Source organism: Limanda limanda, chromosome 20 (assembly GCF_963576545.1).
Source record: "Limanda limanda chromosome 20, fLimLim1.1, whole genome shotgun sequence".
In the NCBI taxonomy this organism is placed as follows: domain Eukaryota; kingdom Metazoa; phylum Chordata; class Actinopteri; order Pleuronectiformes; family Pleuronectidae; genus Limanda; species Limanda limanda.
Window position 1 is genome coordinate 9,769,926 of NC_083655.1, and position 15,537 is coordinate 9,785,462.

At 41.6% G+C, this 15,537-nt stretch overlaps 1 protein-coding gene across 2 annotated transcripts in view; it reads left to right on the top strand.

The window, feature by feature from the left end:
• Positions 1-3,863: 3,863 nt before the first annotated feature.
• Positions 3,864-15,537, top strand: part of arfgef1 (ADP-ribosylation factor guanine nucleotide-exchange factor 1 (brefeldin A-inhibited)) — a 45,391-nt gene continuing 33,717 nt past the window's right edge. For both annotated transcript variants that reach the window (XM_061093539.1, XM_061093540.1), the window contains exon 1: positions 3,864-4,027. In XM_061093539.1, the coding sequence (XP_060949522.1) occupies positions 3,904-4,027 (124 nt within the window). In that variant the 5' untranslated portion in view covers positions 3,864-3,903. The remainder of the gene's footprint in view (positions 4,028-15,537) is intronic.

Here is a 15,537-nt window from a genome sequence, read left to right on the forward strand (position 1 = left end):
CAGCTGAAGTGAGATTTTAAGAAATGTATAATATCTGACTTGAATAAATGTTGTTTATATAACAGTACATAATTATATTGTCACATTTATGTGGCTTTTATACATTTATTTTGGTCTGTTATTGACATTATAGTTCAAAACAAACTAGTTCTTACAGCCGCCTTGTATAAAAAGTTCCAACTTGCATGCCTTTAAAGAAATAAGTGATATATAGAAATCTATAAATGTTCCCTACACACGTTCAAGGGCGTGTCTTATAATACGCGTAATTAGTTAAACATTTATTATGAAATCTTGATGATTGTATTATTTGGCAAGTTACAGTTCAAATATTTTTAATCGAGCTTTCTCATTTTTAAACATCCTCCTATTTGATTATTTCTACTCTTGACCTCCAGCCTCTGTTAAACTACACTGTGGTAACATTTAACATGCACTGAGGAGAGTTCTGGGTGAGGTGACGCATTAAATCATGTGCTTTAGGACTAAAACAGGTTAAATTACATTTGCAATATAATGACAATAAGTCATACTTACAAATAGGAGGGCGTGTGTTCACTTTTACAATATCTGACTTTTTCATATTCATGTTTCATGAAACTGGTGGAAATATTTCACCCATTACTGTAACACCAGTTCCACTTCACCACTAGGTGTCACTAAATTCTACACACTGAAACTTTAAATATCAGAATCAGAAAGACTTTACTGATCCCAGGGGGAAATTGTGTTTGTTAAAATAGCTCCATGCAAGATAAGAAATATCTAATATCTCTAATTCTTATATCTGTAGTTCTCATATCCCTTATTCTAAAAGCTGTTATTCCCATGTCTGTTATTCCTACATCTGTTATTTTACATGAGTTCAATAAGACAGTATGAGCTCATACATGTGAGACTTGTTGTTTCTCTCTCTCTTCTCTCTCTCTCTCTCTGACTTTTTCATATTCATGTTTCATGAAACTGGTGGAAATATTTCACCCATTACTGTAACACCAGTTCCACTTCACCACCAGGTGTCACTAAATTCTACACACTGAAACTTTAAATATCAGAATCAGAAAGACTTTACTGATCCCAGCTCAATGCAAGATAAGAAATATCTAATACCTCTTATTCTTATATCTGTAGTTCTCATATCCCTTATTCTAAAAGCTGTTATTCCCATGTCTGTTATTCTTACATCTGTTATTTTACATGAGTTCAATAAGACAGTATGAGCTCATACATGTGAGACTTGTTGTTTCTCTCGCTCTCTCTTCTCTCTCTCTCTCTCTCTCTCTCTCTCTGACTTTTTCATATTCATGTTTCATGAAACTGGTGGAAATATTTCACCCATTACTGTAACACCAGTTCCACTTCACCACTAGGTGTCACTAAATTCTACACACTGAAACTTTAAATATCAGAATCAGAAAGACTTTACTGATCCCAGGGGGAAATTGTGTTTGTTAAAATAGCTCCATGCAAGATAAGAAATATCTAATATCTCTCATCCTTATATCTGTAGTTCTCATATCCCTTATTCTAAAATCTGTTATTCCCATGTCTGTTATTCCTACATCTGTTATTTTACATGAGTTCAATAAGACAGTATGAGCTCATACATGTGAGACTTGTTGTTTCTCTCTCTCTCTCGCTCTCTCTCTCTAATTTCCCCATTGCATGAGTGTGTCTGTGCTTGTTTGCAGGGCCGGCCCTGGCAATGTTGGCGCCCTAGGCGGGGTTTCAGAATGGCGCCCCCCCCAACATACACACGCAAATTGTCATGCATCCCCAAGAACTTTTGGACTGTATACAGATGCACACACAGGCAGACAAAATTGTAAGCTATAAAAAATAATAAAAATATATAATAAAAATATAAAAAGTCTGAACTCAGCTGTACTGACAGCATATCATGTCATCATGTCGACAAAAATAAACATTAATGATGAATTGGGGTGATTCTACCTCTATATTGTTCTTTCTTCTCCTCCCCTACTTTGCTGCGCTTTCTGAATCGTGCACCTGATAATTTAATCCTTTTTTGACTCATCTTCAACTCTTACCACAGTCTAACACGCCTCCCCACACACACACACAAGAGCGTATGTGCTTGTGTGTTTCTGTCTGTTTAGACACAACTGACAAATGTGTGGATTAAGCAGTGTTTGGCAAGTTACTGAAAATTAGTAATTAGTTACAGTTACTAGTCACTTCTTTTAAAAGTAATTGATTTACCCCACCAGTTACTGTATATCAAAAGTAATTAGTTACTAGGGAAAGTAACTTTTAAGTTACCTTTATGTCTGCTTTTTAAATGTAATGAATATGAACAGTACTGGACAGTCAAACACAATACATATATTTTTTAGACCTATTTATTGTAATCAACAGGGCAACAGGCCCATTTGTGGGTCATTTGGTACCGGGCCGCACAGAAAGAATAAACATTTTACATGTTTTCTGTTTTATCTATTATCCGGTAGTTTTTCCAAAATAAAACCGTTTTATTTTGAAAAATTACCGGATCCTCTGCGTTATGACTCATGCTTTATGCATGTCAAGACGCTCGTCTCGGTCACGTCACTTTTTCGCTGACCACAAACCAGCACGGTATTTGTCGGACCCATTTGTCAACAAACCAGGTGAATCCAGCAGGTCTGTTTAAGGAAAAGATCAGCTGCCCGAGATCGCAAATGACGGCGGCCCTTAAAGTATGTTTGAGAAAACAACTCTGCCGGTGTCCTGGATTAAAGTCACGGCAGAATACCCTGAGATCGCCACAACAGCACTTACAACTCTGTTGCCATTTCCGACATCATATCTGTAGTGACATGATAGATCGTTTGAAATATATCAATTTTCAGTGTGTTTTCCGGCCCGATTTGCTCGCAGCGAGCGAAAAAAATAGAACAGACCCCGGAACCATCGCTGCAGATCGCGAGCCGGCCGCGGCGCTGCCCGCAGCTTCCCGGCACAACGCTGCCGGTGCGAACAGCCCAATTATTTAACATGGGCGCGGAAAGGAAGCGGACAGCTTTCGTGGCGCCTCGCTGCGCTTCTATCTCCGGTGCGTCCCCGGGTTTAGAAGATGATGTTGTGATGTGAATGTTTTGGTTTATATTGCATGTGTCACGTCATGATAAATCAGTCCCTTGTGCCGCCCTCTCGGCATTTTGCGCCCTAGGCAACCGCCTACTTCGCCTATGCCAGGAGCCGCCCCTGCTTGTTTGTGCATGTGTGTGGGATAAATAAAGTGTATCTTCTTGTTGTTTCTCTCTCTCTCTCTTCTCTCTCTCTCTCTCTCTCTCTCTCTCTCTCTCTCTCTCTCTCTCTCTCTCTGACTTTTTCATATTCATGTTTCATGAAACTTGTGGAAATATTTCACGCTATTTAAAGCTGTTATTCCCATGTCTGTTATTCTTACATCTGTTATTTTACATGAGTTCAATAAGACAGTATGAGCTCATACATGTGAGACTTGTTGTTTCTCTCTCTCTCTCTTCTCTCTCTCTCTCTCTGCTGCCCCACTGCGGCCGTCGCTCTACGTGACGTCGCTTCCTCACCCCCATCCCTTCTCTCCCCCCCCCCCCCTCTCTCTCTATCCAACATGGCGCAGGAGGCAGGTCGCTAATGGAAGTCGGCGGAAGGATTTACCCCACCTTCTGTGCGTGCGTGCGTTTGCGTTGATGTCCGTCTGTGCGGGGTCGTGCGGCGGTGGACGTGCGTGAGGGGGGGGAAACTTCATCTCTGCTCGAGGCCGGCTGCAGCCCCCCTCCTGACACCCCCCCTCCCTCCCTCGGGACCAGGCACACACACACACCGACACACACACACACACACACACACACACACACACACACACACACACACACACACACACACCGACACACACCTCGCCCCGAATTCCGGTGCGACATGTTCGAGGGCAAAAAGACGAAAAACATGTTCCTCACACGGGCGCTGGAGAAGATCCTGGCGGACAAGGAGGTGAAGAAGGCTCATCACTCCCAGCTGCGCAAAGCCTGCGAGGTGGCCCTGGGTGAGTTGGCTTGTTTTCTCCCCCCTCAGCGTCACACATTCGAGACACACGTCATTCACCCGGTTCACTTGTGATCCAGCCGCCGGAGCTCTCATCCCCGCAGAGGCAACACAACCACGGGCAACACAACCCGGGGAGCTAGCCTAGCCTAGCTTCTAGCCTTCAGCAGAAACGTCTACGTGTTTAATTGACGTGGCGGTGGGGGGGCAAAGTGGACACGGCTCCGTGCTAACCACCGGGGGAGAAGGTGGAGGTGGAGGTGGTGGAGGAGGAGGGTGGTGGGTGTTAGCGACCAGGGCTCAGGGTTGTATCCGCCTTCTTGGTCAAGCTAACGGGCAAAGCACAACACAAGCAGCCGCTGAGCTCCACTCGCTTCCATCATAACTGTGTGTTCTGTGAGGCTCGATCCCTCCAGAGGGGGACATGTTCTCTTCCTGGTATGGGAGAGACGTGGCTACAACAAGGGTTAGGGTTAGATAGATGACACATCTTCATGTTGTGTTGTGTGTTTTTAATGTGTTAAATAAACTGGACCCTCATCTTCCTCTGTTGTGCTGTGACACGACAAGTGAAGCCGGGACAGAGGCGAGAGGAAGGTGACAGCTGTCAATACTCCTTAGCACCTTCATGCTACATCACACAAGCGGAAATGATACTCCACTTCCGGTCACAACTTCGATCTACAACACAAGTCATACGTTGGTTCGGTTAAACTACCACATTAAAGACCGAAAACGTGTTCAATAATATTAAATAAGACAAACAGACTTTATTTTTCTCATAGCATGTTTTGGTCGTTCATCACAAAGACCAGGAAGGCATTGTCACATTGACCATGCTTTTATTTTGAAGTCAACATCATTTAACATCCGGCTTTATTCCAAATACATGTAGTAACTTAGTGGAACTATTAGTTAGCAGGTGTACTAACATGTCTGATGGTAATAAACATAATTCAAACGTTTAAAGTAGAATGGAAATTCATAAATGATCACGGCAGATGATGGTTTTATAATAATAATAAACTTAATTTATTTAACACCTTTCAAATAAAGTTACAAGGTGCTTTGACACATAAATGAAAAGCAATTGGAAGATCACAAAGCATTAGACAACAATAATGCACAAGAGAGAAAATAGTGACGACAAAATGAAATAAACCTTTTAAATGATTAACAAAGCTGTTAAGATCAGAGTTTCAGTTAAAAGGAATGAAGGGGAATTCAAAGACCTTTCTTTAGTTGTACTTTTTTACCTGTTCCCTATCTTGGAACAAACAGTGTTTTGTCCTGCGCTGGGGAGTAACCTGACTCTGCCAGAGAAACAGTGAGTCCATGTTGCGCAGCAGCCAAACATCCTACCTGTCCCTTCAGTCGCTGCCTCTATCAATACAGTCATGTTTTGTGGGCCGTTGCAGTGGCCTTGAAGGCTAAATACACCATGATGTTTGTCTAGTCTTGCTCTGATGTTTTGCAAGGTCAGCTCTCCTACACAGATCTTACATTCCACTGCACACTTGGGGAGTGTAATGGGTGAGGCTTCATTGAAGGAGTTTAGGTCTGTGTGGTAAGGACTTAAAGGGAAATTACACCCCACATCTGAATTTGATGCACTGTTGTAAACCTGGGAAGGGGAACATTTAGACTTGAAGTTTAGACTCAAAGTGCTATCATCACTGGGTGACACACCTTTGTGTATTGTAAATCAATTATTCACTCACGGTTACTGAGTCTCATAGAGTCGGCTATTTAAGTAGTTCTATTGTTCTAAATATGTTCAGATAAAGCTTCAGAAAACACCACTGATACTGCTGAAAATGCAGAGGAGGCATTGGAGAGTATACAAGTGTATGTACCGGTCAGATACCACGTCTTGAAGGTACATCAGTTTCACCCAGATAAACTCCAGTTTTCTTTCCCAGGAAATCACTTCTTTGGCCAAGAAGTAAACAAAGTCCCAATATTAGAATAAGTATCGTAAAGAGAGAAATGGTATAAGAGCAACTCTATTATCATTGTACTTCTACTTTAACAAGCAACATTGGTCACTCAGTCTGTGGTTGTGGGTGTTTTCAGGTTAGGTCAGGTAAAACCTTTTACCATCACAGTTGAGCTCAGCCATACATTCAAATATACGAAATGAGAATCTTAGCAATGAGCTAGCAGTAGTACATAAGTAGTGCATATAAAACCGAGTGGTTGACCTAGTATACTGAGTGACTTACATAATCCTCTCTGGCTCTTGGGGCTCTGAGACATCTCAGAGAGCGTGCCTGTACCAGAGTCTCTTTTTGCCTGTCACTCACTGTCTCCCTGGGGTTTGAATTATTCCTTGTATAGCAGTCACTTTTATTCACTTCTTTTTTGTGTTGTTGTCGAGCTGGTAGTGAATCAATGCATATTTGCGATGCATATAGGACAGAGGTGAAAGGTTGTAAATAGGATACATTTGCTGGACAGTCCACCCTCACCAACTGACCGGACATAGACCAAACTGAAAAGTATCCGTCAAATTTTTTTTTTCCCTCAAAGATGTTCCATCTTTTTAGATAGTTAATATCACACTTTTCAGCAAGTTTGTTATTTGACCTGAATATTGTGCAGACTCCCTATGACGTCACCAGCTGAAGATGGCAGCGCTCAGATATTTAAGCTTCACTTTGGTACAACGAGAGAAAGTGGACACGCGGCGTCCATCTTTATTTACAGTCTATGTTTCTCACACACTCCGAACTGTCACGGAGGCAGGATCCTATTATCTTTAGATCTCACCGTCGTCGTCTTTGAGAGGAGCTGTCTGATACCAAGGATCAGAACGAGCGTAAGACTGACAGCTAACTCAATAGCCTCTTTTATATAAGACAGCCTGTTATATTGCCTTTAGGAAGATCTCTTTGTATGTTGCCTTTGCTTGTTTCCACTGAACCATACAAAGCTGGCATAGTGCTGCCCCCGTCTGTGATTTTAAGATAGCGTGCTGCTGTTCCAGAATCAGAGGTCTTTTATGAAGAACAGGGAGGTGGAATAAAGGTGCCACATTCCCACCTTTTACAGGCTGTATAAAAGGGGCTGATATATCAAAGGCCCACAGGCTGTATCTGCCCAGCACAGGCTTTAATTCATTGTTATGATCCCAAAGTGCTAGCCACGTAAGATGCTGCCCTTGCAGATGGCCCACTTGTTTTCAAACCCAGCTGGTCCTCTCCGACGTGAACATTTCATATGGCTTCGCTGCTGCTGAGAAAGTCATAGTGTGAATGTAACAAGCTAAATCAGGGGACTCGGTACAAGCTTAAGAGGAGGGAGAACTTGTTTCCAAGCTCGTAGCCACTCGAGGGGTAGAGTTCCGCTGAGCATGTTTCTCATTATCTCTCCCCTCGAGGTGCATGATCCTGGGGTCAGCTGCAGAGGTTACTACAACCTTGAAACCTGTTGCAGCTGCAGTCTTGACGCCTCCTTTCAAAAATTCAAGGAAGGCATTTTTTGTTGCCTGCAGCTGGATATTCTTCTTACATATTGGAGGCAAGAACTTTGTTTTTTTCCTTGTCAGGGAACACTGATCATAAATTTGTTCAACACCTGTAGCTGTAGCTGAACTTCAGAGACCTGTATGTTGTAGTGTGGTGAGAGTAATGTATATACAGTATATAGTGTTATAATGACATTCTACTCAGACTCCCTGGACTTACTGAAAGTGACATATTGTTTTCACAAAAATACATCTTCATTGCTACCTAATAAAATCTATTATATAGTAGCATTTCCATCCTGTTGTGGTCCACTAACTCTTCAGAAAACAGCCACAGGGCCCGTGAGCTCATTAGATGCTTAATTTCTTCATCAGGAAAGTGTTTACTTTTGCTGATACAGTTTGCTCGTCTCAGGTGATTTAGGTTTTATAAGGGGATACATGAGAGTAGGGTAAATTATGAATGTAATGCCAGAATCTGTTGCCAGAGATTTTTTTTCTTCGTCTTTTGAGCCAGAGTCATGTGGTCAATTGTTAGCTCACTCTGAGGTATTGACAGTTTGAGTAGCTGTGGTGCATTCCTGATGGTCTGAGTGGCTTGACATGCATTAAATGTGAATGCTTTGCAACAAGAGCTTATGAGAGAGGAATTTACAATAAACTAGGAGCAAGCAGTGACTGACTCTGGGCTTACAACAATTGTATACGTTTGATTGTTGGCAAGATTTTCCATGAAACTTGGAGTAAGGATGCAGCATCGGTCACGGAAGAACTCATTAAATTTAGGTGTGGATCCAGAATTATTTTGTATTCACTTTTTTTAGTTATTCATGTATCTTGATTAAAAGAAATCTGGCAAATTTAGGGAACTGAGTTCAATGAGTGTGTAAGGTTTGGTGCAGCGAGTTAAGGGGACTGTAGCTCTACTGAGTGCCATTCCACTTTTAAAGTGTAAAGCAGTTGTTGTTGTCATATACCTTTTTTTTTTAAATATATAAAGTTTTATATTTAATCTAGCTCCTAAACTTGTATCTAAATATTCTAATTTCAAAAATTCAAATAGAAAAGATGTCACAGAGGATTTGTCGTCTTAGTTAAATTCAGAGAATTACAAAAGGAAATCTCAAAGTTCTGTGTGAATCAGTTCTTTCATTAAATTAGGGCTGAACTCGAGATGCAGATTCTTTCACCCACCATCTATTAAATTCTTATTCCCCTAACTTTAAGCACAAGCACAAACCATATTGTTTGACAGGTTTAACTACAGCTACCACCTCCACGCATTTATGGCATAACTGTAGCAAAATATTTTCTCATCCAAGCTCATAAGAACCTGGAGTAAAATCTGTTTACACAGACATGATCAACAAGCTGTTCTTTCGCACCAAACTCAAGGCCACTGCAGGCATGGGCCAACTTTTCATTTAGAGTTGGCAAACCTGGCAGAGAATCTAACGGGACAAATGCACCTCTCATCAATAAGGATGGTGAACACATGCTGCTCCATGATAAGCGGCACCATAGCCACCACATGCTCACCCATGATAAGCACCAGGCTATAAATGGTCCCAGTTTCAATTAAGGTCTTTTACCACGGCTCCCCAAGGACCCATATAGCTCATCCAAAATATGAAGTGTACAGGAGATGGCTGTACTTTAACTGAATAATGAAGGTCTTCCTGATTTGTGTACCTGTCAACTTTTTTTTTTACCACTATGCTTCATACTCCTGACAGAAATGTATCAGTCCACAAGATGAATTCTGATTTCCATTCAGCAGAGGCACTCCAGGTAGCCAACTGATGAAAGTGGCAGCACTGCTGGAGATGAGAAAGCGTAAATGATGGAGGAGATTGCAGCTGCATTTTATTTGACTTTATTTCTCATGGTGCAGTAAATGTTAATGGCACTAAATGATTAACCCTAAGGTTGTTATACTGCCTGACTGCAAGCTGATATCTGATATATGTGTATGTGTGCCAAGTTCAAATTCCTTGATCCATACTTTGATCCATAGCTGAAGCACAAGCAAAGGAAGGGAGATAACAACCTGTCAAGTAGACTTGTTTTGTGGCAGTATCAAATACCTAATGACAGAATCCAACCATTAGGATTTTTGGGCAGCTTTGGTCAAGTATTTTGGATAAATTTCCAATACCATAATAACTGCCAAATATATATTTAAATTCATGTAATTAATACATTATATTTAACCAACATTTTAAGTTACCACAAATAAAAATCATAAATACAATGTATATATAAAATATATATAGAACTTTAATTAAAAAAAATGTCTATGTTAAAAAAAGTACATCTTTTCTGTATATATTTTCTGAATATTGGCAAACAAGCGACACATGACGGTAAAGGTGATTACCGATGTGCATTTTCATGTCAATATTTTTTCATGTTAAGTTTTAGCACTAGTTTTAGCACATGTTAAGTTTTAGTACTCGGATGGAACAGGGCAAGAAGTCCTAGATTTTTAATATTTTAAAATTCACAATAATATGTTGAGATAAACTCTTTCGCAATCAACTCTACTGCTTCATTTCCTTGAAGTAAAGGGAGAGATGAGATAGGGTGATGCCACGTGCCAGGTTTCTGTCTCCTTTGTCCCCTCCAGACCAAGTGCAGACGCTTAAGCTGCCTGTAACCCCAAAGGTTGACGGCCGTAATAGATAATGAGCAGTGGAAAGTCAACGTGGAAGCACCAGTGCCTGCTCTGAAAGCATAAATAATTCTTTTGTCTATATGAAGAAGATACTTCAGATATTAGAGAGCCTTTTTTTTTTTACCCTTAAGCATTGTTAATTTTCTTCTTTTTTATGGTTCTTTATATATATTTTTTGAACTGATACCTCCATACATAATACATGATTGTTCTGGGACAGGTGATTCATTAATTATACCGCAAACGGATCTCTCTCTCTCTCTCTCTCTCTCTCTCTCTCTCTCTCTCTCTCTCCCCCCCCAATCTCCATTCTCTCTATGTTGTGTGATAACATTAACAATTGTGCTTCAGATGACTCAGCTGCTCTTGAAATAACGCTATTTAATTCATTATTTAAACTAGCCGTCTCATGAAGGAAAAGCAACATCTTGTAGACTAGTTAGCAAACATGGCTAACCTGCCTTCCACATTCTGTACAAACATTTAACAGCAGGTTCTTCCAAATGTCAGGTGATACATTGCTAATAGTACAAAAGGGTAAAAATGTCGTAGGCACTACAGGGCTCTGATGTGCTCCAGTTCACCAGCTCTCCAATGTCACTGTGAAGGGAAATGCACCGCCAGAGGCTTGAACCTCAGAGTCTGTTTCACAAATGTGTCCAAAACAGATCCTGCTTTTAAAATAGGGAATTTTTGTATTTACCTTTGCCAATGAGGTCATGATTTCACCTCATTGGCTTCATTTGTTTTGAAGCAAGATTACACCAAAAAAAACGACTGAACGAATTACAACAAAACTTAGTGAAAGGATCAGAGTCAGGAAAGAACACATTGCAATTTGTTGCGGATCAATAGCTCAGCGGCAATCAGGAATTTCACAGTTTTCTCAGGAAAGAATCCATGGATCTTGATTTATTATTTTACAAAACTAAAGAGAATTGAAATTTCTGTTTGTCTGAAAGAAAAGTGAAGAAGTGAGATGGTTGTGAAAACCTCATGTAGCCTCACATGGAGTTTTTACTTCATCATGGCTTCCCGCTAAACATGCAGGGACCTAATCGTCAGCCGGTATGATGAGAAAGGTCACTGTGAATGAATTTATGAGGATGCCGTTCTCAGTACACATATTTATCCTCCATTGATTTGCTTTTAATCTCCAGCTTGTGCAGCACGGTGCTGCACAGTAATAATAACCCAATTTCAGAGGTCTGAAGGTACCATAGAGTCAGAGTGGAGAAGTGCTAAATCATGTATCCAGAGTGGAATTATTAAATATGATTTCATTTAAATTACAAAGCCCACAGTAATGAAGTAGGGGGGGCCATACGCTTTGTGACTTTTTCGCCTTGATTTAGCCATGGGAGTCAGACCAGTGATTATTAGGCTTATGCAAGTGTGAGCGAGTTGAACACACACACACACACACACGTAACGTACACATACAGGCCTGCGCACACACATGAACACACACACGATTAGGTAGCCCAGACAACCTCTGGCAGTGTTTCCTTCTTCCCCTCCAAATGTAATTACTGCTGTGCAACCTTTCCTTTCAGCCTGCACAATGGAAATGTCATGGGTCCGATTTTTCTCAGGCTCTCCCTGGTGGAGGCCCCGGCCCCTGTGTTTGTTAGTAGGTGGAGGTGGAAACCTACGCACTGATTCATCCATAGTTTAGCCTATTTTAGCAGTGCGAAGCGACAATGATTTTATTATTATGCCTGTTGTTGACATATTTTTATTGAGCGCTGTTTCATGCTCAATGAATCCACCAGAGATGCTAAAGTATAATGTTGTCAGTCTAGATAATGAAGTAAATCTTTGACTCTGTGAAGAGAAGAAGAAACTTAGATCATCACAAAGTCAACATTTATATCAATCTGAGTCCTGAGGCTCTTTCTTGTGTGTCCTCAGTTTAATTCTCTCATCCTCTCCTGCTAAAGTCAAGCCGTCAGTGGTCCATATCTTGAGACCCACAGTCACTGGAACCACAAATAATCTGGCGCTGGATTGAATTTTTGCTGATCGCAGCGTACAGATTGCTTCATGCCATCCGCTGGTTTCATGCCAGATGCAGATGGGCTCTACAGGCTCTTTGAAATGGAAATGGCACTGCAGGATGAGGGGTTTACCCTTTCTCTCAGTCTCCAGTTCCTTGCTCAGGTGATGACTGAGTCAGAGACTGACCTCTAACCTCTTGTTTGTGTTTTTCTGTGTCTTTGTAGAGATTGCTGGAAACACAATAGAAAGGAGTGTTATCTAGGATGCATTGAAATATCTAAACCCTTCTTTCCCTCTCTCCTTCCATTCGTCCATCCTTCTGTTTTTAATATAATATATAAAAACTAAACGTGTCCCATTACAGTGTTAAAATCACACCGTACAAGCATTCTGTCAGTGTGCAAAATGTACACACCAAATGGTTGAGAGACAGGTTTTTGCAGCTGATTTGCTTTTGGAAAACCAGCCTCGTCGTCTTCGTCCCTGCTTTCTCTCACATTCTCCCTTTTCCCTCCTCACTCTTTGTCTGAACTCGCCGTCACTTCCCAGCGATGCTGTTTTCTTGCTGCTAGTCCTGTGACATACTGTCTCCAGAGGGCCGTGTGTTTATCTCTCTCCCTCTCGCCGGCAGAGCAGCCGTTTGCAAGCTCTGCTGTGTCTTAATTGATGAAATGTTGGAGCTCTCACGAGAAATTGGGTGTGCGCACGAGTTTGATTGTGGTTCGATGTGTGAACAGAATTCAATAAGGAGACATTCTGGCAGAATGTCTCCTTATTGAATTAGTGCTGATCCAATGGCTTTAGTCAGCAAGAATTTTTGGTCCAGGTGGGTGCAGCATCCTAGGCTTCTCATAGCATGGCTCTGCAGCTCACACTGTTGCAGTTTACACTAAATGATGATGGCAATCATAGGAGCCTAGGAGCTGTTGCATGTTTTCAGATGCATTTGCTGCTGGTTGAAAACCGCATTAGACATGTTTTATACACAACAGGTGCTAAAGGTGCTATGATGCTACTATAATCCCCAGCAGACTGTCTAATTGGATTGGAGTGTGTTTTTCCTTACCATCATACATTGTTTATCCCGGAATTTCCAAGCACAGACAGGCAAAGCCATGGGTAAAGCAAATATATGACGCAATTAAAAGATGACATTGAACATTGCTGGAAACATGTTACTTTTTACATCTTTTAAAAACAATAAAGACATCCGTGATGCAGAGCACTTGTGTCAAAGTTAAACCTTCTCTTTACAAGTGTATAGTGCTCGCAAGCTTTGGCAAATTTCAGATATTTATGTTATAAACAATATCAGGACAGGTCAAACTCACTACAAGTCAGAAGATATAAGATGATAAACTGTATAATTTCCAGTGCTTAGGTTACAATGGTCGCAAACCTCAGTTTGTGCTCATGACATTTGTTTAATGCACTGCTGTGTGACCAAATTTACATGAACCCAGACACGCCCAGGGAGGAGAGAGGGCCTGCGATTCCAGTGTTAACGATTCTGGCTAGCTGAGGTCCCTGTAGCGAACACTCCCATTAGGGTGCTATATGCAGCTGCTGGTTGAGGAATGCTTTGTCATGTCATTTGGGCATGGTGGCATCCAGGAGGAAGACGCAGGCACAAGTTAACCCTGCAAGCAGTGAGAGACGGGGGGGAGGCTGCTTTGTTGATCTGAGTTACTCTGAAAGCCTCTCAGCTTGTAGGTGTTAATGGATGTTGTATTTTCTAAAATGAATCATCATGTGTTGTAGCTGAACTCAAATAGCTCACATAGTGAAGTCTAAGTCTCGATAGTGTTTATTTATTCAGCGAAAACTAATGAATATGTATGCACATCTTTTAGCAACACTATTTACATTCATCCAGATACACAAACACATGTTTGAGCCATTAGAGTGTAAACTGCAATTCTTCAGGGATTTTGGTAGTAGCTGACTACGCCATTGTACGGCTGATGTTTAAGCCATGATCAGATTTGCTGTAGCTCAGTGTAAGTGTGATTGAAGGGATCACTGATAAGCCCCTTTGACACAGGTTTTATATGAAGCACCGCCAAAACCTGTCACTGTTCGTTGTCAAGTTCACCGATTGAGTGAGATGTCGCTGTCACTCTGTCTAGATCAGGCTGTTTATCCCACCATCACAGTCAGACACTGTCATCTGAAGCTGTGAAGTTGAGATGCCTGTTCATCTCAAAATCATAGCTTCCTATCTCCTAGGAGTCTGTGTAGAACTCGCATAGCGTACAGTCTGAGACCCATGTGTACCTGTAGAAGTGAGCTGTGCTCATTTGGTTGTTTTGCGTGAGCCGACTTCAGGCCTGAGGTGCTGATGCTTGTGTTGTCGTCAACATCTCGTGTATTTTTCAAATGCGGTCTTGTGCTGTTGGTGTCCTATATCAGCCTTTGCTACACTGAGGCTCCAAGGCTATTATGTTAACTTTAATAAGTCTTCAGCTAAGGCCGCTGGACAGGGATGTTTGTGCAGAGTTGTTTTCACTTGACATTGATAGATGCAATAATAAATATGACTGTGGAGGATTTGTTTCATGATTAGCAGTGACTTACATGGTTGTCATGTTCTGTAGATTGTAGCTGTGGTTGTAGGGCTGGGTGTTTTCTAAATTAGTTTTTTATTTCCCTATGTAGAGGACAAAGGTTGTTAATATTGTAGGTGCTACAGTATCATTTGCCACGGGGGGAAGTACCTGACTGGAAAGTGAGTACGCATCTGGCTTTATTCATGCATGTCCATTTTGTGCTCTTGCTAGCTCATGGAAATCTTCCCCTCCCCTCCCCTCCCTCGCCTTTATCCAGGCTCTGAGACCGCACTCACTCCAGAGCTGAGTGCAGAAATGATTAACCAGTTTGTGACTGACCCTCTCCACAGCTTAGAGGCAGCTTTAGGGGGCCCTTGGATAGACGACAACCCCTGGGTGTATGGGATTCCATACAAACTGAAACCAGAGTAAAAGGCTCACACTTTATCTATCTGGAGGGACTCTGGTCAGGACTGGAGGGGTTAGCTGGTCTTTGTGGACACTGCAGTTCAATCAAAGTACACACAGCTCATCTGCAGAAGTAGCTCTATACAATATTACACCAGAGAAATGGGAAATTTCTACATGTGTTAGACCCAAATGCAGGCCTGAAATGTCTGTCTCCAAGGGGGATTTGGCACCCGGACATTAATGCTCATTAACGTCTTACTGTCATCTACTGTAAGGATCTGGGTCAAAGTCAGGGTAAGAGGGAAAAGTATCTTGCTGATGAGGAGAACTCTTTGAGATTCAGGGCTTAGCAGGCTGCTCGCAAACATTATGTCGTTCTGTGTTGAGGTCTGGTCTGGGCTACA